The sequence below is a fragment of the Anomaloglossus baeobatrachus genome, chromosome 4 (genome assembly GCF_048569485.1).
Source record: "Anomaloglossus baeobatrachus isolate aAnoBae1 chromosome 4, aAnoBae1.hap1, whole genome shotgun sequence".
Lineage (NCBI taxonomy): Eukaryota > Metazoa > Chordata > Amphibia > Anura > Aromobatidae > Anomaloglossus > Anomaloglossus baeobatrachus.
The window spans coordinates 682,158,575-682,182,977 of record NC_134356.1 but is presented as its reverse complement, the minus strand read 5'-3'; the positions used below and the strand labels follow the sequence as shown (position 1 = coordinate 682,182,977).

The window sequence follows — 24,403 nt, the reverse complement described above, 5'->3', positions numbered from 1 at the left end:
CAATCCGTTTTTTTCCCTTAGCTACTATTATTAATTTACAGAACCATTTACAGTGTCCTATGCTACAGAATAGTAATGTATCCATACAAACAGACGTCACTAGGATGGTCTGTGTGGTGTCCGTTTTTTTCTCGCACCCATTCACTTCTACTGGCGATTCTCGCACGATTTCGACATACACTCGCAACATGCTGCAGCTTTTTTCTCATCCAGAATCCGGATGATAAAAAAACTGCCCATCTGCTCCAACTCATTGACTAGCATTGGTCAGAGACTGCAATGTGTGATTTCCTTGCATTGCACGCTTCCGATCAATTCACTCGTGTGAACGAGGCCTAATCTAGGTTCACACGTCTGTCTGTCACAGTTCAAGCACAAACCTGAACTTTGCAGCTTCAGTTCACAGATGAGACCTGCAGCCACTCCACGGACAAACGGATGTGTGAATTAAGCCTCACTTATATAGCTCCGTTAATTCGACCGCACTTTACAGACATCATCATCACTGTCACCATTGGGGCTCAGAATCTAAATTCCCTATCGGTGTGCCTTTGGAATGTGGGAGGAAACCAAAGTACCCGGAAGGAAACCCATGCAAACACAGGGAGAACATACAAACTCCTTCCAGATGTTGTACTTGGGGCGATTTGAAGCAACAGCGCTAACCACTGAGCCACCGTGCTGCCCACCAGGAGCATGGCCTTGACACATGCCACTGACCCCATTGTGGCTCACAATCTAAATTCCCTATCAGTGTGTCTTTGGATTGCAGGGGGAAACCAGAGTACCCAGAATGAAACCCATGCATCTGGAAGGAGGAGAACATACAAACTCCTTCCAGATGTTATCCTTGGGGGGGTAATTGAAGCCACAGTGCTGCTCACCAGGAGCATGGCCTTGACATATTCCTCTGACCCCATTGGGGCTCACAATCTAAATTCCCTATCAGTGTGTCTTTGGATTGCGGGAGGATACCCATACAAACAAGGGGAGAACATACAAACTCCTTGCAGATGTTGTCCTTGGGGGGATTTGAAGCAACAGCGCTAACCACTGAACCACTGTGCTGCCCACCAGGAGCGTGGCCTTGACACATTCCTCTGACCCCACTGGGGCTCACAATCTAAGTTCCCTATCAGTATGTCTTTGGAGTGTGAAAAGAAACCTCTGCAAACATGGGGAGAACATACAAACTCCTTCCAGATGTTCTCTTTGGGGGGGATTTGAAGCAACAGCGCTAACCACTGAGCCACCGTGCTGCCCACAAGAGCATGGCCTTGACACATGCCACTGACCCCACTGGGGCTCACAATCTAAATTCCCTATCAGTGTCTCTTTGGATTGCGGGAGAAAAACCCATACAAACACGGGGAGAACAAACAAACTCCTTGCAGATGTCCGTGGGGGGGGGGGTTTGAAGCCTCAGTGCTGCTCACCAGGACCATGGCCTTGACACATTCCTCTAACCCCATTGGGGCTCACACTCTAAATTCCCTATCAGTGTCTCTTTGGATTGCGGGAGGAAACCCATAGATACACGGGGAGAACATACAAACTCCTTGCAGATGTTGTCCTTAGAGGGAATTTGAAGCAACAGCGCTAACCACTGAGCCACCGTGCTGCCCACAAAGAGCATGGCCTTGACATATTCCTCTGACCCCACTGGAGCTCACAATCTAAATTCCCTATCAGTGTCTCTTTGGATTACGGGAGGAAACCCATACAAACTCCTTGCAGATGTTAACCTTGGGGGGGGCCATTTGAAGCAACAGCGCTAACCACTTGACACATGCCACTGAACCCATCGAGACTCACAACCTACATTCCCCTATCAGTATGTCTTTGGATGGCGGGAGGAAACCGGAGTACCCGGAGGAAACAAACGCAAACACGGGGAAAACATAGAAACCCCTTGCCGATGTTGTCCTTGGGGGGGGGATTTGAAGCCACAGTGCTGCTCACCAGGATCATGGCCTTGACATATTCCTCTAACCCCATTGGGGCTCACAATCTAAATTCCCTATCAGTGTCTATTTGGATTGCGGGAGAAAAACCCATACAAACACGGGGAGAACAAACAAACTCCTTGCAGATGTCCGTGGGGGGGTTTGAAGCCTCAGTGCTGCTCACCAGGATCATGGCCTTGACACATTCCTCTGACCCCATTGGGGCTCACAATCTAAATTCCCTATCAGTGTCTCTTTGGATTGCGGGAGGAAACCCATACAAACAAGGGGAGAACATACAAACTCCTTCCAGATGTTGTCCTTGGGGGGATTTGAAGCAACAGCGCTAACCACTGAGCCACTGTGCTGCCCACCAGGAGCGTGGCCTTGACACATTCCTCTGACCCCATTGGGGCTCACAATCTAAATTCCCTATCAGTGTCTCTTTGGATGGCGGGAGAAAAACCCATAGATACACGGGGAGAACATACAAACTCCTTGCAGATGTTGTCCTTGGGGGGGGGATTTGAAGCCACAGTGCTGCTCACCAGGATCATGGCCTTGACATATTCCTCTAACCCCATTGGGGCTCACAATCTAAATTCCCTATCAGTGTGTCTTTGGATTGCGGGAGAAAAACCCATAAACACGGGGAGAACATACAAACTCCTTGCAGATGTTGTCCTTAGGGGTGGATTTGAAGCAACAGCGCTAACCACTGAGCCACTGTGCTGCCCACCAGGAGCGTGGTATGACACACGCCACAGAAAATGTAACAAAAAAATAAAAAAATATATTTATAGATATATTTATATAAAATTTTTGACCTTAGTCATTGATAGCGTGGCCCTAAACGGGCAAAAAAATGCTATAAGCACAGGTCTAAAGTAGAAAAAAACAACAAAAAGAATCCGCTTCACCTCCGTCTGCTGGATTTTTATGTATTTTAGTAATATGTTTTTTTTCCTCCTCCTCCTCCGACACTTCCCCCCCCCCCTTCTTCTTCTTTTTCTCCTCAGCCAGCTCCTATTTGACTGCACATTTACATCTGTCTGGCCTTACTCTGACATAGCCACACCCAGGCATTATTATATGCCTATCATATCCTATATCTATATTTATTTTTTATTTTTTTATATGTATATTTTTTTTTGTGCCAGTCCCCCCCCCCCAGCCATTTTGTGCAGCTCTTTCACCAGAGAGAGGCTGCTGTGTATAATAGAAATGGTCTTAATAAAAAAGGGGGAGTAGCTGCTGTGTGATTCAGGTGGGGGAGGGATGAGGAAGGTTTATAAATATCTCACACAGCCTCATTTTATTATTTTTTTTTTTAACTTTACATATAATAATTGAAGGGGCGGCCATCTTGGTTCCCTGTCAACTTTCCTATTTGATCTGAATAAAAATAAATCCCCGCTTCTTTTACCACAGATTTTTTTTTGCCACCCTCTCAAGACTTCCTGAATATTTTTTTTAACCCCTTTAAGTCTCTTTTTCTTAAAGGGAGGGGGGGGGGGGAGACATCTTTTTTTTTTTTTAGGGGGTGTTTTTGCTGATTCACAAATAAAACAACAGGAACAAAGAAAAGAAAAAACAAGAAAATCTTGATTTTTTTTTTATACCCCCCCCTTTTAAAGATTTTTCTGAGGAGAATTTTCGGATGAAGTCGTTTTTTCGCCTTTTTAAAGCATTTTTGGGCAGTTTTTCCTGTCAGGAAAGTTTACCGTGAGGTGCCAGGAGGGGAAGAAAAAGGCAAAAAAAAAAAAGGCGGGCGAAAGAGAAGCCGAAAAGCGGACGGCCGATGTCCTCCTCCCCGCTGAGGGACGAAGGGGAAGAAGAAGAGGAGGAAGGCGAAGAAGAGGAGATGGCCGTGTCCGAAGAAGGGGACGGCGAAAAGGAGGAGGAAGAGGATGATGATGATGAAGAAGAAGAGGACGTAGAGGAGGAGGAAAGAGAAGACGACGACAACGAAGACGGGGAGCCTGAGGCGACACCGAGGCGCCATAGCCCCAGCCTTCTTTTCCCGCCAACGTCCTCCAGGGAGCCGGGGAGTGTTGAAACCGACGACGCGCCGACCGTCGCCGCAGGTAAACAGGGAGCGACCTGGTGGGGGGCGAGGGGGGGGGGAGACGGCGACTTGTGCACGGGGGCGGCTTCAAGTCCCCCCTCTTTGCTATCCCACCGCATTAACCGTTGGACGGTCTCACTGCGTTCAGACTGGGAGGGGTGGGGGGGACGAGGGGACTCGAGCCGAGTGTCCCCCTATTGTTCGCATTGGTGACGGCAGCCCCCCTGTGTCCACCTCACCCCCCCTCTCCTCCTCCTCTCAGTGGTGTGGTCTTGTCCTGTCACCTTTAAATAGAGTGACACCACAGAGTGTGTTCCCGCCATTTTCTTAGCATGTCGTACGTATGTTTTCGGGTGTGGGGACAGTTTGATGGCTCCATTTATTTTAATGTCTCCTGGGTGACTACTAGTGGCCTCCAGAGCCCCTAAATTATAGGACGGGCGCTGCTTGTGCGGTTTTACTATCATAATCTATGCGTGTGGTTCGATAAAAGGTATCACTACCTGCAACTCTTACCTGGATTTAGTGTGGTGATAATCTGTGAAATATACGGATATATCGTGGCGATAATCTGTGAAATATACGGATATATCGTGGTGATAATCTGTGAAATATACGGATATATTGTGGTGATAATCTGTGAAATATACGGATATATCGTGGTGATAATCTGTGAAATATACGGATATATTGTGGCGATAATCTGTGAAATATCCGGATATATTGTGGCGATAATCTGTGAAATATCCGGATATATTGTGTCGATAATCTGTGAAATATCCGGATATATTGTGGCGATAATCTGTGAAATATCTGGATATATCGTGGCGAAATTCTGTGAAATATATCGGGTTTTATTGTGGTGATAATCTGTGAAATATCCGGATATATCATGGCGATAATCTGTGAAATATCTGGATTTATTGTGGCGATAATCTGTGAAATATCCGGATATATCGTGGCGATAATCTGTGAAATATCTGGATTTATTGTGGCAATAATCTGTGAAATATCTGGATTTATTGTAGCAATAATCTGTGAAATATCTGGATTTATTGTGGCGATATTCTGTGAAATATATTGGGTTTTATTGTGGTGATAATCTGTGAAATCTCCAGATTTACTGGGGCGATAATTGTGAAATATCCGGATATATCGTGGCAATAATCTATGAAATATCTGGATTTATTGTGGCAATAATCTATGAAATATCTAGATTTACGGTGGCGATAATCTGTGAAATCTCCGGATATATTATGGCGATAATCTGGGAAATATCCGGATTTATTATGGCGATAATCTGTGAAATATTTGGATATATTGTGGCGATAATCTGTGAAATACCTGGATTTATTGTGGCGATAGTCTGAAATTTTACCTCACGGTTTGGCGAAACCATATTCTGTCGATACGGCGCCCTCGTTGTCTACGGTTCTAATATGGAAGAATCGCTGATTTTCTTCTTTCGCAGTTATATGATCTTGAGTCCACTGAAAGGAATCACTACCTGTATCTGAAATGGTCTAGTTCTATTTTGTTGTTCGATCACGATTTTTAGGGAAAAAAGTGATTTCGGCACAATTGCTTCACAAAAAAACATATATTTGTCACTAGTGATGAGTGGGCACTACCATGCTCGGGTGCTCAGTACTGGTAACTAGTGATGAGCGGGCACTACCATGCTCGGGTGCTCAGTACTAGTACCTAGTGATGAGCGGGCATTACCATGCTCGGGTGCTCAGTACTAGTACCTAGTGATGAGCGGGCACTACCATGCTCGGGTGCTCAGTACTAGTACCTAGTGATGAGCGGGCACTACCATGCTCGGGTGCTCAGTACTGGTAACTAGTGATGAGCGGGCACTACCATGCTCGGGTGCTCTGTACTGGTAACTAGTGATGAGCGGACACTACCATGCTCAGGTGCTCAGTACTCGTAACTAGTGATGAGCGGGCACTACCATGCTCGGGTGCTCTGTACTGGTAACTAGTGATGAGCGGACACTACCATGCTCAGGTGCTCAGTACTCGTAACTAGTGATGAGTGAGCACTACCATGCTCGGGTGCTCAGTACTAGTAACTAGTGATGAGCGGGCACTACCATGCTCAGGTGCTCAGTACTCGTAACTAGTGATGAGCGGGCACTACCATGCTCAGGTGCTCAGTACTGGTAACTAGTGATGAGCGGGCACTACCATGCTCAGGTGCTCTGTACTCGTAACTAGTGATGAGCGGGCACTACCATGCTCAGGTGTTCAGTACTAGTAACTAGTGATGAGCGGGCACTACCATGCTCAGGTGCTCAGTACTGGTAACTAGTGATGAGCGGGCACTACCATGCTCAGGTGCTCAGTACTCGTAACTAGTGATGAGCGGGCACTACCATGCTCAGGTGCTCTGTACTCGTAACTAGTGATGAGCGGGCACTACCATGCTCAGGTGCTCAGTACTAGTAACTAGTGATGAGCGGGCACTACCATGCTCGTGTGCTCAGTACTGGTAACTAGTGATGAGCGGGCACTACCATGCTCAGGTGCTCAGTACTGGTAACTAGTGATGAGCGGGCACTACCATGCTCAGGTGCTTGGTACTCGTAACGAGTAGTCGGATACTCGGATGGGTGCAACTCGTGCTCTGAGTATAATGGAAGTCAATGGGAAACAAGCATACGTTCCGAAGATTTCAAGCGTCCGGATGCTTGTTACGAGGTCCGAGCACCTGAGCATAGAAGTGCCCGCTCATCACTACTCATGACATGTGACTTTCAGGGTACCGTTTGGGCCCAAAAATGTCGGCTCCCTTGTGTGTACGACAACGGGAGCCGGTACCCCAGTGGGAGTCACTTGCAGTTTTTAAATCACCAGGGGTAAAATGACGGCATTCAGCTGCCGACCGTATCGGACACCGTTGATCTGTTTAGAATCTAAGGCTATGTGCGCACACTGCAGTTTTGTTTCTTCAGCAAAAAACACACCCTCTTGCAGAAAAATGCACCTTTGGCCGAAAACCGCATAAAAAAAGGTGTTTTCGCACATGCATTTTTTTCACTATATTCAATGGAGAAATGCAGGTCAAAACGCAGAAAGAATTGACATGCTGCTTATTTTTTCTGCAACCAAAACTGCAAGGAAAAAACAAGCAATGTGTACACAGCCTTTCTGAATTCTCATAGACTTTGCTAGGGAAGGTAATGCATGCAGTTTAGGGCTACAAACTGCACCCAGAAATGCAGCGAAAACGTGGCAAAAAGACGGCAAAAAATGCAGCGTGCGCACGTAGCGTAATTACATGCGTTTACGCTGCGTTCTGCACCGCAGCTTAAAAGCATGCGTCCTGCGTCCCCAGCACAATCTATGTAGATTGTGCAAATTCCATCCGCACGTTGCTTTTTAGAACGCAGCGCTTTGCATGCTGCCAAAACGCTGCATTCTAAGAAGTAACATGTCAATTGTTTTGTGCGTTCTGGATGCGTTCTCCACTCTGTCTATGGGAGAGGCAGCATCCACAACACACGAAATGTGCAAAAATTCTGCAGAGACCAAACTTTCAGAACGCAGCTTTTCAGCTGCGTTCTGAATCGCACAAGCAGTGGCTAAATGCTGCGGTGCAGAACGCATTTACGTGTGCGCACATGGCCTAAAGGCTGCATTACACGGTACGACCGATTGTGCAATTTCACAATCGATCGTACCCGCCCCCGTCCTTTTTGCGTCACGGGCAAATCGCTGCCCGTGTCGCACAAAAACGTTAAAGCGCCGTCACACGCACTTACCTTCCGTGCGACGTCGTTGTGGGCGGCGAACATCCACTTCCTGGAGTGGGAGGGATGTTCGGCGTCATAGCGACATCACGCGGCAGCCGGCCAATAGAAGCGGAGGGGCGGAAATGAGCGGGACGTAAACATCCCGCCCACCTCCTTCCTTCTGCATTGCCGGCGGCGGCCGCGTGACGCAGGTAAGCTGCTGTCCATCGTTCCCGGGGTGTCACACGGAGCGGCGTGTGCTACCCCGAGAACAATTAAACGAGATTATGAAACCGAGCAACGAGTACACGACTCACGATTTGTGAGCGATACTGCGTCGCTCGGAGGTGTCACACTGCCCGACGTCGCATGCGCTGCCGGATATGCGTCACAAAATCCGTGACCCCGACGATCTATCGCACGATAGATCCTCTCGTGTAAAGCAGCCTTAAGAGTATGGCCGCATGCTGCAGTTTTGTGTTCACCACAAAACTGCACCCTGTGGCCACAAAAATGCAGCCTGTGACCCAAAAAACGTATATATTTTCTATGCGTTTTTGATGGATTTTTTTTATCCCTAATGAGTAAAAAATGCAGGGAAAGGCTAGGTTCACACTTCTGTCACAATCCGCGGCTCTGGTAAACAACAGAATCCGTTTGGCGGATTCCGTTGTTTCCCAAAGACTTGCATGAGCGTCGGATTGTGACTGATGATGCTGCGTTGCATCCTCTGCCCGACTGATCAGTCGTGGAACGACTGACCGTCGGGCGGCAGGAACGCAGCCTGTAACGTTTTTTTTTAGCAGCGCAATCCGTTTGTTTTCTCTGCGCATGCTCATCGGCGGCTGAACGATCAGCTGATCGCCCGGCCACCGGCTATTGTGAACGATCAGCTGATCGCTCTCATCAGCCGGCGGCCGGAAGATCAGTTGATCACTCTCAAAAGCCGGTGGTCTCCCAGCCGCTGGCTTTTGAGAGCGATCAGCTGATCTCCCGGCCGCTGGCTTTTGAGAGCGATCAGCTGATCTCCCGGCCGCCGGCTTATGAAAGCGATCAGCTGATCTCCCGGCCGCCGGCTTATGAAAGCGATTAGCTGATCTCCTGGCCTCCGGCTTTTGAGAGTGATCAGCTGATCTGGCCTCCGGCTTTTGAGAGCGATCAGCTGATGTCCCAGCCGCCGGCTTATGAGAGCGATCAGCTGATGTCCCAGCCGCCGGCTTATGAGAGCGATCAGTTGATCGCTCTCAAAACCAGAATCCGCTTTCTCAAACCAATACTTGTCATCCTTTGTACAACGCATCAGTCACAAGCGTCAAGCAATGCATGTGACTGATGCAAAACAACGGAAATGTGAACCTAGCCAAAAACGCAAAAAGAATTGACATGCTGCATTTTTTTGGTCACCACAAAACTGTGCACAGCAAATCAGAAATCCCAAAGACTTTGCTGGGGAAGGAAATGCTTGCATTTTTGTGCAACAAACTGCACCCAAAAAAGCAACGCGCGCATGGGGCCTAAAAGACCCTGGTGAATGGAGCCAAGTGATCCAGATCACCAAAAAGAGGTCGGCATTTTTATATGCGGGGAAAAAAAAAATCAGTTTATGAACATACCCTAACTCTAGGTTCCCATGATTAGTGTTTGGTGCGTTTTTGATGTTGCAGATTTTCCAATACTTCTGTTAACATGTTTTTCCAAAAATAAGACACTGTCTTATATTTTTTTTACGCCCCAAAAAAGCACTAGGGCTTATTTTTGGAGGAGGTCTTATTTTTGGAGAGACATGGTTGGGGGTAAGTTTACCTCCCAAAAAAGCAGACCCCTTCCCCCTTCCCAGGAGACTCATACTTACCAGACCCGGACGTCTGTGTGGCTCCCAGGTCCTCCCTGTGATCTCCGGTGGGTGCTGCACGCCACCCTCCCCTGCTTCTGGCTGACACACACACAGCAGATCGCACGCACACACACACGCGCACACACACGCCACACATCACATCCAGCGCTTCCGGCCGCAGGGAATGATGGGAGGAAGTCACGTGTGTCCGCAGGTCCTGTTGCGGCAGGTCCTTGCGCTCCACCGCACTGCCTCTCAGGATTCTGCCGGCGAGAAGAGATCGGTGTCGCTGGATGTGGTAAGTGTGTATGTGATATCTGATTGTGTGTGTGTGTGAGATCTGATGTGTGTGGTTGTGTGATCCACTGCAGGTCCTGCAGGGCCTCCCGCTCAGCGTCTGGTCAGTGTGATTGTGGGGTGTCTGCTTTCTATAATAAAGTGTCCTGCATTATCTAGAACATTTTTAGCTGCATGGACACTTCTTTTTTGAACCGCGACTAGGGCTAATTTTCGGAGGAGGGCTTATATTTAAGCCTTGCTTCGAAAATGCTGAAAATCCCAGCTATGGCTTATTTTTGGGGGAGGTCTTATTTTTGGAAAAACAGGGTAGATAAAATAAAATATTTTCGTGTTTTCGTTCTTTTCTCTTTTTGCATTTGTATCACACTTTTTTTTTTTTTTTTGCGCTGCATGTTTTGTCTATTTTTTTGTATGTCATGTTTTATCTAAAACTGCTTGGTTTTGGACACTTGTTACTTAGCTTTAATAAAATATTATTGATAAATGTGCGAATTACACAAATTTTTAGTTGGTTTCTGCTGTGTTTTTTACCTGCGGATTTGTGGTATGTGCGGAAAATCAGCAAATAAAACGCACATTTTCTGCGAGTAAAATTAACAGGTTACTGATTTAAAAAATGCACCACAGGTTAGCGTCCCAAACATTAATAAAAAGCACAACGGGCACGAGATTTCTATAAATCCCATACCCCTTACTGACACTGTAATATGTTTTTTTTTTTTTTTGCACAGCTAAATTAAGCACCAAATACTCATTGTGGGAACTTAGACTAAAGGCCCCGTTACACGCTACGATTTATCTTCCGATCTCGTTAGCGATGTGACACGCCCAGATCGTAGTTTCAATTTGCCGAGATCGCTCATAGGTCGTTTAGTAGCGGTCACACGTACACATCCCGCAAACGACGCAACATCGTTCAGCGATATATTGTTTGACCAAGGCGGTCGTGTGGATGTTGTTCGTCGTTGGCAGGGTGTCAAATGTAGCAATATATCTGCTGCGTTCCAAATGACGAATAATATTTTGAAACTGAACGACGTGTCAACGATCAATGATTTTCAACCTATTTGCGATCGTTCGGAGTCGCACGTAGGTGTCACACGCAACAACGTCGCTAACGATGACAGAAGTGCGTCACGAAAACCGTGACCCCGACAACATATCGTCAGATAAATCGTAGCGTGTGACGGGGCCTTTAGGCCTCTTTCACACGTCCATGTTTCCAGTATGTGTGATGTCCGTTTTCACAGGTACTGGAAACATAGACACACGTATATCCATTAAAATCAATGGGTGTGCGCACACATCTGTGTTTTTACATGGACTGTGTGTCCGTGTGCAGCACACGGTGACATGTCCATGTTTCTCTGGCAGCACAGGTGTCACACACCCCGCACACTATTGGGATCCGTGTGACATCAGTTGTGTAACTCGTCTTTGAAATAAAATGGTTTTCTATACTCACCTGTCTCCAGCACTGCTGTCTTCGCCGCTGCTGTCACTTACTTCTGGGCCCGCTCATTATGCTTATGAATATTCACAGCACCGTGGACCCGGAAGAAGACCCAGAAGCAGCAGCAGCGCCGGAGACAGCAGCATCGGGGATAGGTGAGTATAGAGGTTCCTGCTGTCCGTGTGCTATGCGGATGCCACACGGGTATCACATTGTTAGCACACGCCCATTACACACAGGGACATACGCACACACATATGCATCTATACCATGGTCTGTGCAAAACGTGTGTTTTGCTTGAACGTGTTAGAGGCCTTAGAGGTCTACTTTCTCAACCCGTACCTTTGATCAATGCCCCAGTATAGGCATACAGTGGCATCCTTTCTCCATAGGCTTCTTTTGTAAAAAAAAAAAAAAAAAAGTACCGTATTTTTCATTTTATAAAACGCACCCTGAATTTAGAGGTAAAAAAAATAAATGGGGTCCGTCTTACACTCCGGAGGTTTCTTACCGAAGAGGGGATGGCAGTGGTGGGGGAGCAGGGTCACAGGAGGCAGGGGCGATGCTGCAGACGCTATGGTGGGGGCTGTGCTGGCTGCAATTGGGGCTGTGCTGGCTGCAATGGCTGTGGTGGCTGCGGGCACTGTGCTGGCTGTGTGGAGCAGGGCGGTGCGGAGGGTGTCACTGATGCTCTGTAGGCGGTGCAGGCTTCAAAGAAATGGCGCCTGGAGTCGGCACATGTGCAGATTGAGCTCTCGGGTCAATGATAAACCGAGATCTCATGTGCCCACGAGCCATCTCCGGGCGTCATTTTCCTTAAGTCCGCTACTTGGAGATCAATGGGCTGGAGGCGGTGCGTGCACAGATGAGATCTTGAGCCGAGAGGTCCATCTGCGCAGGTATCGACTCCGCGCGCCATTATTTGAAGCCCGCACCACCGTCCTGCTCCATACAGCCCCCACCGCAGCCAGCACCTCTCATTTTCCTCCCAAATTTTTGGGAGGAAAAGTGCGTCTTTTAATCCGAAAAATACGGTATTCCGTGTATCCGTATTGAATGGCGTCTTCTCCTATACCATACACGAAAATATATATATATATATATATATACCGGCCCAACGTAGACTTAAAAGAGATTTGTTTGTTGCCCTTCCTCAGGTTCGGTGGGGGCCTATGGATATGATTGACACAGTGTAGGTCCTCGGCTGATTCAGAAGGCCAAAATTTCTTCGTGCAATGGGAAAGTAGAATTATAATCAATAAAGGGGTTGTCCACTACTCGGACACCCCCTTCTCAAGTACAATATTCCCCCCCATGTAAAATAAAAACTGATCTGTACTCACCTCCGGCGCTGGGTCTCACGTGACATTATCAGCCTCTTCTCTCTTCCTTCGTACATACCTGACATTCGAGGGAAGTCAGAGAGCAGTAGCTCTTCTTCAGGGGTGAGAGCGGAGCCGCTGCTGATTGGCTGCATGGCTCACGTGATATAAAACAAGAGCCGCGTGAGACCCAGCGCCGAAGGTGACTACAAGCTGTTTTTATTTTACATGGTGGGGGGGATATAGAAATTGAGAAAGAGTTTTAGGAGATGTGGACAACTCCTTTAAGGAAAATATAATGTAATTTTACTCATGTAGAGACCCATGACACTACTTGCACAGCACATCTGCGACTTGGCTTCTGTCGTAATGCTGTAGAGTCAGGAACACCAAGGTTCCGATTTTTCCACCCTCCGACTCTATGGTACATTTCTACTGACAGCTGCAAGGTGATGAAAACTTTCGGCACACCGCTCTTCCATTAAACTGGCGAGACCATGCTGGTCTAAGGACATGAGGTTTTAGTGACATTTTTTGGAAGTTTGAATAAAGCTACAGTTTTATGGAAGAGCGGTGTGCCAGACTTTTTCATCACCTTGCAGCTTTGTGTGGACGTCAGCCACTTGTCCGTCCACCTTTTCTTCTCCTTCCTTTACCCTACATTTTTACCGAATCCACCACCTTGGTCAATAAATGGATCCAAAGGACCTTGTTAACTTCCATACAATAGATTCCATTTTAATCTCGCTTGATTCGATCACAAGAATTTCTAGGTTCGACTCGAGCAGAGGCGCAAATGTGACCTCATAGACATTGGGAAAATATTTTGGTAATTTTACTTCAGTAAATGGTTTGGTGGTTCGTAATAATCTGGTAGTGTCTTACCAGAGGGATGAGGCAGCGGGGGTGGAGCGGGGTCACAGGAGGCAGGGGCAGTGCTGGAGCAGGGCGATGCAGCCGGCGGGTGACCCAGAAACTCGCCAGTGGCAGCTGTGGTGGAGCGGCTGGTGCTGGAGCGGCTGGTGCTGTGGCGGCTGTGTTTGTGCTGGTGCGGCTTTGGTGGTGCTGGGGCGGCTGTGCTGGTGCTGGGGTAGCTGTGTTGGTGCTGGTGCGGCTGTGTTGGTGCTGGTGCGGCTGTGTTGGTGCTGGTGCGGCTGTGTTGGTGCTGGTGCGGCTGTGTTGGTGCTGGGGCGGCTTTGGTGGTGCTGGGGCGGCTTTGGTGGTGCTGGGGCGGCTGTGCTGGTGCTGGGGTAGCTGTGCTGGGGCGGCTGTGCTGGTGCTGGGGTAGCTGTGCTGGTGCTGGGGCGGCTGTGCTGGTGCTGGGGCGGCTGTGCTGGTGCTGGGGTAGCTGTGCTGGGGCGGCTGTGCTGGTGCTGGGGTAGCTGTGCTGGGGCGGCTGTGCTGGTGCAGCTGTGCTGGTGCGGCTGTGTTGGTGCGGCTATGCTGGTGCAGCTGTGCTGGTGCGGCTGTGTTGGTGCTGGTGCGGCTGTGTTGGTGCTGGTGCGGCTGTGTTTGTGCTGGGGCGGCTTTGGTGGTGCTGGGGCGGCTGTGCTGGTGCTGGGGTAGCTGTGCTGGGGCGGCTGTGCTGGTGCTGGGGTAGCTGTGCTGGGGCGGCTGTGCTGGTGCTGGGGCGGCTGTGCTGGGGCGGCTGTGCTGGTGCGGCTGTGCTGGTGCAGCTGTGCTGGTGCGGCTGTGTTGGTGCTGGGGCGGCTGTGTTGGTGCTGGGGCGGCTTTGGTGGTGCTGGGGCGGCTGTGCTGGTGCTGGGGTAGCTGTGCTGGGGCGGCTGTGCTGGTGCTGGGGTAGCTGTGCTGGGGCGGCTGTGCTGGTGCAGCTGTGCTGGGGCGGCTGTGTTGGTGCTGGGGCGACTGTGTTGGTGCTGGGGCGGCTGTGTTGGTGCTGGGGCGGCTGTGTTGGTGCTGGGGCGGCTGTGTTGGTGCTGGGGCGGCTGTGTTGGTGCTGAGTCGGCTGTGTTGGTGCTGAGTCGGCTGTGTTGGTGCTGGGGCGGCTGTGTTGGTGCTGGGGCGGCTGTGTTGGTGCTGGGGCGGCTGTGTTGGTGCTGAGTCGGCTGTGTTGGTGCTGAGTCGGCTGTGCTGGTGCTGGTGCAGCTGTGCTGGTGCTGGGGCAGCTGGGTCTTGGGCAACTGGGCTGGTGCAGCTGGGCTGTAGCAGCGGTGGCTGGGCTGGGGCTGCGGGCGGTGAGGGCTTCAAATAATAGCGCCTGGAGCCAGTGCGTGCGCAGATTAAGCTCTCGGATCAATGACAAGCCAAGATCTCATCTGCTCACGTGCCATCTCCGGGCGCCATTTTCCTTAAATCCGCTGCTGGGAGATCAATAGGCAAGAGGTGGTGCGTGCGCAGATGAGATTTTAAGAGCTGAGAGCTCCATCTGCGCACGTGACGACTCCGGACGCCAATATTTGAAGCCCTCACTGCCACAGACCCTGCTTAGGAGTCGTAGAGCGTGCACAGCTGCCACAGCATTGACCCTGCCTCCTGCTACACCTCTCCACTACCCCCCGGTAAGCTACATGCGGATTTTAAGACGCACCCCTCACTTTCCTCTCAAATTTTTGAGAGGAAAAGGGCATTTTATAATCTGAAAAATATGGTACACGATACTGCTGGTATTAACTTTAAGATGCTGGTTCTCCTGCTCATTTTTCCTGGTTCTGAGCTTTTATGACTCCAGTTCTCCTCGTTTTTCCTGGTTCTGAGCTTTTATGACTCCGGTTCTCCTGCTCATTTTTCCTGGTTCTGAGCTTTTGTGACTCCGGTTCTCCTGCTCGTTTTTCCTGGTTCTGAGCTTTTATGACTCCGGTTCTCCTCGTTTTTCCTGGTTCTGAGCTTTTATGACTCTGGTTCTCCTGCTCGTTTTTCCTGGTTCTGAGCTTTTATGACTCCGGTTCTCCTGCTCGTTTTTCCTGGTTCTGAGCTTTTATAACTCCAGTTCTCTTGCTCGTTTTTCCTGGTTCTGAGCTTTTATGACTCCGGTTCTCCTCGTTTTTCCTGGTTCTGAGCTTTTATGACTCCGGTTCTCCTCGTTTTTCCTGGTTCCGAGCTTTTATGACTCCGGTTCTCGTTTTTCCTGGTTCTGAGCTTTTATGACTCCAGCTCTCCTGCTCGTTTTTCCTGGTTCTGAGCTTTTATGACTCCGGTTCTCCTCGTTTTTCCTGGTTCCGAGCTTTTATGACTCCGGTTCTCCTCGTTTTTCCTGGTTCCGAGCTTTTATGACTCCGGTTCTCCTCGTTTTTCCTGGTTCTGAGCTTTTATGACTCCGGTTCTCCTGCTCGTTTTTCCTGGTTCTGAGCTTTTATGACTCCGGTTCTCCTGCTCGTTTTCCCTAGTTCTGAGCTTTTATGACTCCGGTTCTCCTGCTCGTTTTTCCTGGTTCTGAGCTTTTATGACTCCGGTTCTCCTGCTCGTTTTTCCTGGTTCAGAGCTTCAAGAACCTTATATACGTGCTATGATGCTTTTTGGTTTGGCCAGTCCGTACGTCTCGGACCGTGAATGCCGGGCTTGTGAACCTGGTCTTATATTTGGTCTGGTTTAGTTGGACCACGGGAAGTCCAGGTCCTACATCTGCATTATGGACATCTGAGTGCGGCCTAATACTGTTGTACCATCCCTGTGTTGAGGGTTAGGACAAGTTTTAGTTTTTTAGTCAATTTTAGCTGTTTAATATTTGGAAAGGAAAGGTTTATGTAAACGAAGACTACCCCCCCCCTTTTTTTTTGCAATAAATGCAGAAAAGAATGTAAAAACCTTTCAGAAGATGTATAAAATAAATGCCACAAGTCTACGATTTTAATCCCTGAATTCCAAGCTTCCTTTGCTCGAGGGAATTGATTTATGGTAATGCATTGACACTCCCTGGTTGTTCTGCTTCCTAATGAAATGCATCAAGTTGCTTTGTGTGTTTTTTTTTTTTTCCCTTCGGTATCCATTTTGCAAAATTTTTTGGGCGTGTTCTGTCTTAACAATATTGGCAACAGATCAGGAGGTACTGCTGTATAGCTTCGTATAGCTTCGTATCCTTCGCCTTCCATAGTATTGCTTTTGCTGCAGTAGTTGTATGCCGTCGCTGTGGTCTCCTCCGTCATGTTGCTCGGTGGTAGACAACACTTGTCATCGGCCTTGAAGAGGCTCCTCGGCAGGATTTGTTAACCTTTTGTGATCTGTAGATCTTTAGATTATGACTGGGCAGGGATTGTTTTTGGAGACTGCGTGTGATAGCTCAGTGTGGTTTTCAGCCGATACCTCAACCCTCAATTTTATTACAGACCTCAATTCCCCCGTCTCGCTCATTCTTCTTCCCCAGGGTTCCAACACCATAATCACTGCCAGACATTTCCATCGCAAGCCTCAGATTTATGAGCTCTTGAGGAATGCATTGGGCGGGAGATTTAAAATGTGCATGAAAGGCAATGCAAAACCTAAGGTACAAGGCCTGACCAGTCAGGTACTGAACCCTGACAAGTATAGTAACTAGTGTTGAGCGGACCTGGATCTGCAAAATCCGGATCCGCGTGGTTTGCGTGCCCGATCCAAGTCCGACCAGTACCCGGGATTCGGGGTGCACGATCCGGATCCGTTTTTTGTTTTTTTTCTCTCTCTCTGTCTCTCTCTGTCTCTCGTCCCGGATCCCGTTCCCTATTGATTTGTATGGCCGCGGATATCGGATCTGGACTTCGGCGGCAACCCGATCCGGATCTGCCGGACCCGGATTATGACCAATCCGCTCAACTCTAATAGTAACTAATATGGGGGGCTTGTTGGCAGTAGGATACATAGAAATCATTGGGCCCCATAACAAAACTCCTAATTGTCCCTTCCCCTTAAGATACTGCCACAGTAACCCCAGCACTGTATAATACCTCCCACATCATGACGCCCATATTGTGGCTCCCACACAGAGGAATGGTCCTCACAGCCCCATTATACACACCATAAAGACCCAAAAGCCCTCACAAGTAGTTTCAGGGCCCCCAGACAAAGTATAATGTCCCCCAGAGCTCCTCAGATAATATGAGAGCCCACACAGCCCTCAACACAGTATGAGGGCCCACATAGACAGTATCGTGTCCTGCCCCTGTCAGCATGAGGGCCCCAAAGCCACTCACACAGTATAAGGATCCACATATACAATGTGATGTTCTCTGTATCTCCCACACACAGTATAATGTCCCCCACAGGCCCTCAGACAATATGAGGGCCAATAGATAATAAGGAATCCGGCACACTAATAAAAATGATTACAAAATTGCTTTTCTGAGAATATTTGTATTGTGTTCTTGTGAGAATATCAAGAAATACGAAAAACAAGTCCGACGTTTCGACCAAAACCTTCGGTCATTTACAAGGACTCAAAGGGTTGTAGTATAGTGCGTATCGCATGGAATGATCAATCGCATATATCTAGTATTCATCACTCTTATAGAGCCTTAATACCCTCATGTGGATGATAGAATGACAGTCGTCCTCTTATCACCTTTGTTTGGGAGATATATGGTAATGGTCACCTGACCATCCAAGTGGAAAGAGAAAATAACACCTCTTACGTCTCTATTGGAAATTGGATTATAGGTAAAAGGAACGCCAGGCACTGAATAGGTCCATAAGTATAAACATATACGTCTTATGATCTGTAAAGTGGATAGCCTATTCTGTTGTAGGCAAGGAGCCTAAGGTAAGTATAATATGGCACCCAAAGGGTGAGACTATTAGGGTATGGTCCTGGGTTTGGTCAGTGAGGCCTGTGTGCGTGGTCCTCGTGGTCGCGGTGTCTGGAGGTGCCTGGGATGAGGGAGCCCACACAGCCCTCAACACAGTATGAGGGCCCACATAGACAGTATCGTGTCCTGCCCCTGACAGCATGAGGGCCCCAAAGCCACTCACACAGTATAAGGATCCATATATACAATGTGATGTTCTCTGTATCTCCCACACACAGTATAATGTCCCCCACAGCCCCTCAGACAATATGAGGGCCAACACAGCCCTCCACATAGCATGGTGGCCCACACATACAGTATGATGTCCCCCCTGGGGCAGTATGAGGGCCCCCCCAGCTCCTCACACAGTATAAAGGATCCACTTACGATATAATGTCCTCAACAAGCTGTATGAAAGCCCCCCCACACGGTATAATGTCCCCCACAGTCCTTCTGGCAATATGAGAGACCACACAGCCCTCAGCACAGTATGGTGGTCCGCATAGACAGTATGATGTTCCCCCTCAGGCAGTTTAAGGGCCCCCCCCAGCCCCTGACACAGTATGAGGGTCTCCAATAATATCATGTTCCCATCAGGTTCCACAGGCAGTATGGGAGCCCCCACACAATAGGATGTCCTCCACAGGCAGTATGAGGGACCCCTATATCCCCTCACTAAGCATGAGTGCCCGCAACCCAGTATGAGGATCTCTGCATACAGTTTGATACCCCTGCAGCCCCCTCCCAATACACATGGTATGATGCCCCCACAAGTACTGACAATAAATAATAATAAAAAACTACTCTTCTTCCGCCGTTCCCCGGATGTTTGTTGTAGTCGGTGCACCTTGCGGACGGAGGCGCCATTCGCAGAGGAGGTGCGATCTAGTGATGTCATCGTGACTGCGGTGCTGGGGCGCCATTCTTCAAGCAGTTTTTGCCTGTTTTTCTGCAGTCCCAGCTGACTCTGACACCTATTGAAAAGCCAACAGAGCTCGGGAGTCACGGCACGGCCTGACAAATTCTTCGTAAAGTGTGGTTATATCATGACATAAATGTACGCCAACCCCTGAGTTATCACGTTTCAAGCAGTTACGATTCTACGAACCATCAATTGAATGTTTCTTTGTCGCTCCATTGGGAGACCCAGACAATTGGGGTGTATAGCTTCTGCCTCCGGAGGCCACACAAAGTATTACACTTAAAAGTGTAAACCCCTCCCCTCTGCCTATACACCCCCCGTGCATCACGGGCTCCTCAGTTTTTATGCTTTGTGTTGAAGGAGGCACACATGCACGCAAGCTCCACAATTTAGTCAGCAGCAGCTGCTGATTTTATCGGATGGAAGAAAAGAGGGCCCATTACAGGGCTCCCGGCATGCTCCCTTCTCACCCCACTCTGGTCGGCGGTGCTGGTAAGGTTGAGGTACCCATTGCGGGTACACAGGCAGGAGCCACATGCCGTTTTCCTTCCCCATCCCTTAGGGGCTCTGGGTGAAGTGGGATCCTAAACGGTCTCCAGGCACTGGGACCGCGCTCCCTCCGCAGCCCCTGGGGGAATCTGCTGGACAGGAGACCGGGTATCGTCAGGGACAGGCCCTGCTCCTCTGAGGTACTCTGTGTCCCCTTGGGGACGGCGCATAGAGCGCCTGTCTAATGGACGCTGCAGCAGTTGCTGGTTGTGTTAGTGCGCCGGGACTACCGCGCTGACCGCGCTTGTTTGCCGGCCGCGCTTATAACTTTAGTCCCCGGCTTTTGCGGCCTAGTACCGCATATTCCCGCCCCCAGGCCTGCCAGTCAGGGGTAAGGGCGGGACGCTGCACTGGACGTCAGCGCTGAGGGCTGGAGCATACTTTGTATCCTCCTCCCCCCTCACTGAGCACCGTGGGGCACCAGATTCCCGCACTTTCTGAGGCACGCCCACGGCTCCCTCCTCTCAGAACGCTGGCAGCCATTCCTATCAGCACTTCTGACGCTGGGGAACTTCAGAGACGAGCTCCAACAGCTCTGGGAGGCCCAGGCAGGGAATCTGGTGATCACACAAACGCTGAGGGCGGTCGGTAAGCAGCACCTGTTACTAGGTGCTTGCCCCCCTGGGTGCTGAAGTGTATATTTATATGCTTATATTGTATACATTTACGCTGTACGGCCGCACTACTGCTTTGGCTATATACCCTCTCTGATTGCTCTAAGAGGAGACAACAGCATGTCGTCCGCAAAAAGCAAGGGTGCCAAGGCACAGGCTTACTTTGCAACCTGTACCTCATGTGCGGCTATGCTACCTGCAGGTTCCACCTACCCTCATTGTGTGCAATGCTCGGCCCCTGTGACACTCACTCAGCCGGAGCCTCTGCCACTGGTAGGGCCCTCGGCCCAGGTGGAAACACCGGCTGCCACTGTCCAGGTGACAGGGACAGAGTTTGCAGTATTCGCTGACAAACTTTCTGAGTCTATGGATAAATGGTCTGCTAAGATACTAGAAGCTTTGCAGTCCAGACCTGTAACACAAGCCCCGGGCACTGTTGTACCTTTTCCCTCAGACCCCCCTCGGTCGGCGCAGCAAAGTGCTCCTGGGGCGACTCATAGGTCCCACGGTGAGGACTCCGACACGGACCGCAGTCCCAGACCGGCTAAGCGGGCTCGCAGGGAGCTTCCCTCGACTTCATCACAGTGTTCAGGGTCTCAGCATGAGGACTCTCTGGAAGATGAAGCGGATGTGGCAGATCAGGGCTCTGATTCTGACGCCGCTCTCAACCTTGATACACCTGAAGGGGATGCCATAGTGAACGACCTTATAGCGTCCATCAATCAGGTGTTGGATCTTTCTCCTCCAACTCCTCAGATTGAGGAGTCAGCTTCTCAGCAGGAGAAGTTCCATTTTAGGTTTCCCAAACGTACACGGAGTGCGTTTCATGATCACTCCGACTTCAAAGATACAGTCCAGAAACACCGGGCTTATCCAGATAAGCGCTTTACTAAGCGCCTTAATGACACACGTTATCCCTTCCCCCCCTGACGTAGTCAAGGGTTGGGCTCAGTGTCCCAAGGTGGATCCTCCAATCTCTAGACTGGTGGCTAGATCCATAGTTGCAGTGGCAGACGGTGCATCACTCAAGGATGCCACTGACAGGCAGATAGAGCTCCTGATGAAGTCCATCTATGAAGCAATCGGCGCGTCCTTTGCTCCGGCATTCGCAGCCGTATGGGCACTCTAAGCTATCTCAGCCTGTCAGTCTGAGATTAATGCAGTCACACGTGCCTCTACTCCGCAGGTTGGGTCCTTAACCTCTCAGGCGTCGGCATTTGCGTCCTACGCCATGAATGCTGTCCTGGACTCTGCGAGCCGTACGGCGGTAGCATCCGCCAATTCGGTGGCAGTCCGCAGGGCCATGTGGCTACGTGAATGGAAGGCAGACTCTGCTTCCAAAAAGTTCTTAACCGGTTTGCCATTTTCTGGCGACCGCCTGTTTGGCGAGCAATTGGATGAAATCATTAAACAATCCAAGGGAAAGGACTCGTCCTTACCCCAGTCCAAACCAAACAGACCTCAACAACGGAAGGTACAATCGAAGTTTCGGTCCTTTCGGCCCGCAGCCAGGTCTCAATTCTCCTCGTCCAACAGGCCACAGAAGGGTCAGAGGAACTCTGATTCATGGCGGTCTAAGTCACGTCCTAAAAAGACCGCCGGAGGAACCGCTCCCAAAGCGGCCTCCTCATGACTTTCGGCCTCCCCAAACCGCATCCTCGGTCGGTGGCAGGCTCTCCCGCTTTTGCGACGCCTGGTTGCCACATGTCCAAGACCGATGGGTGAGAGACATTTTGTCTCACGGTTACAGGATAGAGTTCCGCTCGCGTCCTCAGACTCGTTTCTTCAGAACATCTCCGCCCCCCGAACGAGCCGATGCTCTTCTTCAGGCGGTGAGCACTCTGAAGGCAGAAGGAGTGGTGATCCCTGTTCCTCTTCAGCAATGGGGTCACGGTTTTTACTCCAACTTGTTTGTGGTGCCAAAAAAGGACGGATCTTTCCGTCCCGTTCTGGACCTCAAACTGCTCAACAGACACGTAAAAACCAGGCGGTTCCGGATGGAATCCCTCCGCTCCGTCATCGCCTCCATGTCCCAAGGAGACTTCCTAGCATCAATCGACATCAGGGATGCTTATCTCCACGTGCCGATTGCACCAGAGCATCAGCGCTTCCTGCGTTTCGCCATCGGGGACGAACACCTTCAGTTCGTGGCACTGCCTTTCGGCCTGGCGACAGCCCCACGGGTCTTCACCAAGGTCATGGCATCTGTGGTGGCGGTCCTTCACTCTCAGGGACACTCGGTGATCCCTTACTTAGACGATCTCCTTGTCAAGGCCCCCTCTCGGGTGGCATGCCAACACAGCCTGAACATTGCTCTGGAGACTCTCCAGAGATTCGGGTGGATCATCAATTTCCCAAAGTCAAAATTGACACCGACCCAATCGCTGACATATCTCGGGATGGAGTTTCATACTCTCTCAGCGATAGTGAAACTTCCGCTGGACAAACAGCGTTCACTACGGACAGGGGTGCAATCTCTCCTTCGAGCCCAGTCGCACCCCTTGAGGCGCCTCATGCACTTCCTAGGGAAGATGGTGGCAGCAATGGAGGCAGTTCCATATGCGCAGTTTCATCTGCGTCCACTTCAATGGGACATTCTCCGCAAATGGGACAGGAAGTCGACGTCCCTCGACAGGAACGTCTCTCTTTCGCGGGCAGCCAAGACCTCCCTTCAGTGGTGGCTTCTTCCCACTTCTTTGTCGAAGGGGAAATCATTCCTACCCCCATCCTGGGCTGTGGTCACGACGGATGCGAGTCTGTCAGGGTGGGGAGCGGTGTTCCTCCACCACAGGGCTCAGGGTACCTGGACTCAGCCAGAGTCATCCCTTCAGATCAATGTTCTGGAGATAAGGGCAGTGTATCTAGCCCTAAAGGCGTTCCAGCCATGGCTGGAAGGCAGGCAGATCCGAATTCAGTCGGACAACGCCACGGCGGTGGCATACATCAACCACCAAGGCGGCACATGCAGTCGGCAAGCCTTCCAGGAAGTTCGGCGGATTCTGCTGTGGGTGGAAACCACAGCCTCCACCATCTCCGCAGTTCACATCCCGGGCGTAGAAAACTGGGAAGCAGACTTTCTCAGTCGCCAGGGCATGGACGCAGGGGAATGGTCTCTTCACCCGGACGTGTTTCAAGAGATCTGTTGCCGCTGGGGGAAGCCGGACGTCGACCTAATGGCGTCCCGGCACAACAACAAGGTCCCGGCATTCATGGCACGGTCTCAGGATCACAGAGCTCTGGCGGCAGACGCATTAGTTCAGGATTGGTCGCAGTTTCGGCTGCCTTATGTATATCCTCCTCTGGCACTGCTGCCCAGAGTATTACGCAAGATCAGGTCCGAATGCCGCCGCGCCATCCTCATCGCCCCAGACTGGCCGAGGAGGTCGTGGTACCCGGATCTGTGGCATCTCACGGTGGGTCAACCGTGGGCACTACCAGACCGACCAGACTTGCTGTCTCAAGGACCGTTTTTCCATCTGAATTCTGCGGCCCTCAACCTGACTGTGTGGCCATTGAGTCCTGGATCCTAGCGTCTTCAGGGTTATCTCAAGAGGTCATTGCCACTATGAGACAGGCCAGGAAACCAACGTCCGCCAAGATCTACCACAGGACGTGGAGGATCTTCTTATCCTGGTGCTCTGATCAGGGTTTTACTCCCTGGCCATTTGCCTTGCCCACTTTTCTGTCCTTCCTTCAATCCGGAATGGAAAAGGGTTTGTCTCTCGGCTCTCTTAAGGGACAAGTCTCGGCGCTCTCTGTGTTTTTTCAAAAGCGTCTAGCCAGGCTTCCGCAGGTACGCATGTTCCTGCAGGGGGTTTGCCACATTGTCCCTCCTTACAAGCGCCCGTTAGAACCCTGGGATCTGAACAAGGTGCTAACGGCTCTTCAGAAACCACCTTTCGAGCCAATGAGAGATATTTCTCTTTCACGCCTTTCACAGAA

The 24,403-nt window shown here is 50.1% G+C and overlaps 1 protein-coding gene across 3 annotated transcripts in view; it reads left to right on the top strand.

Annotated features, from left to right (window-relative positions):
* Positions 1–3,267: 3,267 nt before the first annotated feature.
* CHD3 (chromodomain helicase DNA binding protein 3) overlaps positions 3,268–24,403 on the top strand; it is a 195,727-nt gene continuing 174,591 nt past the window's right edge. For all 3 annotated transcript variants that reach the window (XM_075346709.1, XM_075346710.1, XM_075346708.1), the window contains exon 1: positions 3,268–4,033. In XM_075346709.1, coding sequence (XP_075202824.1) covers positions 3,748–4,033 — 286 coding nt within the window. In that variant the 5' untranslated portion in view covers positions 3,268–3,747. The remainder of the gene's footprint in view (positions 4,034–24,403) is intronic.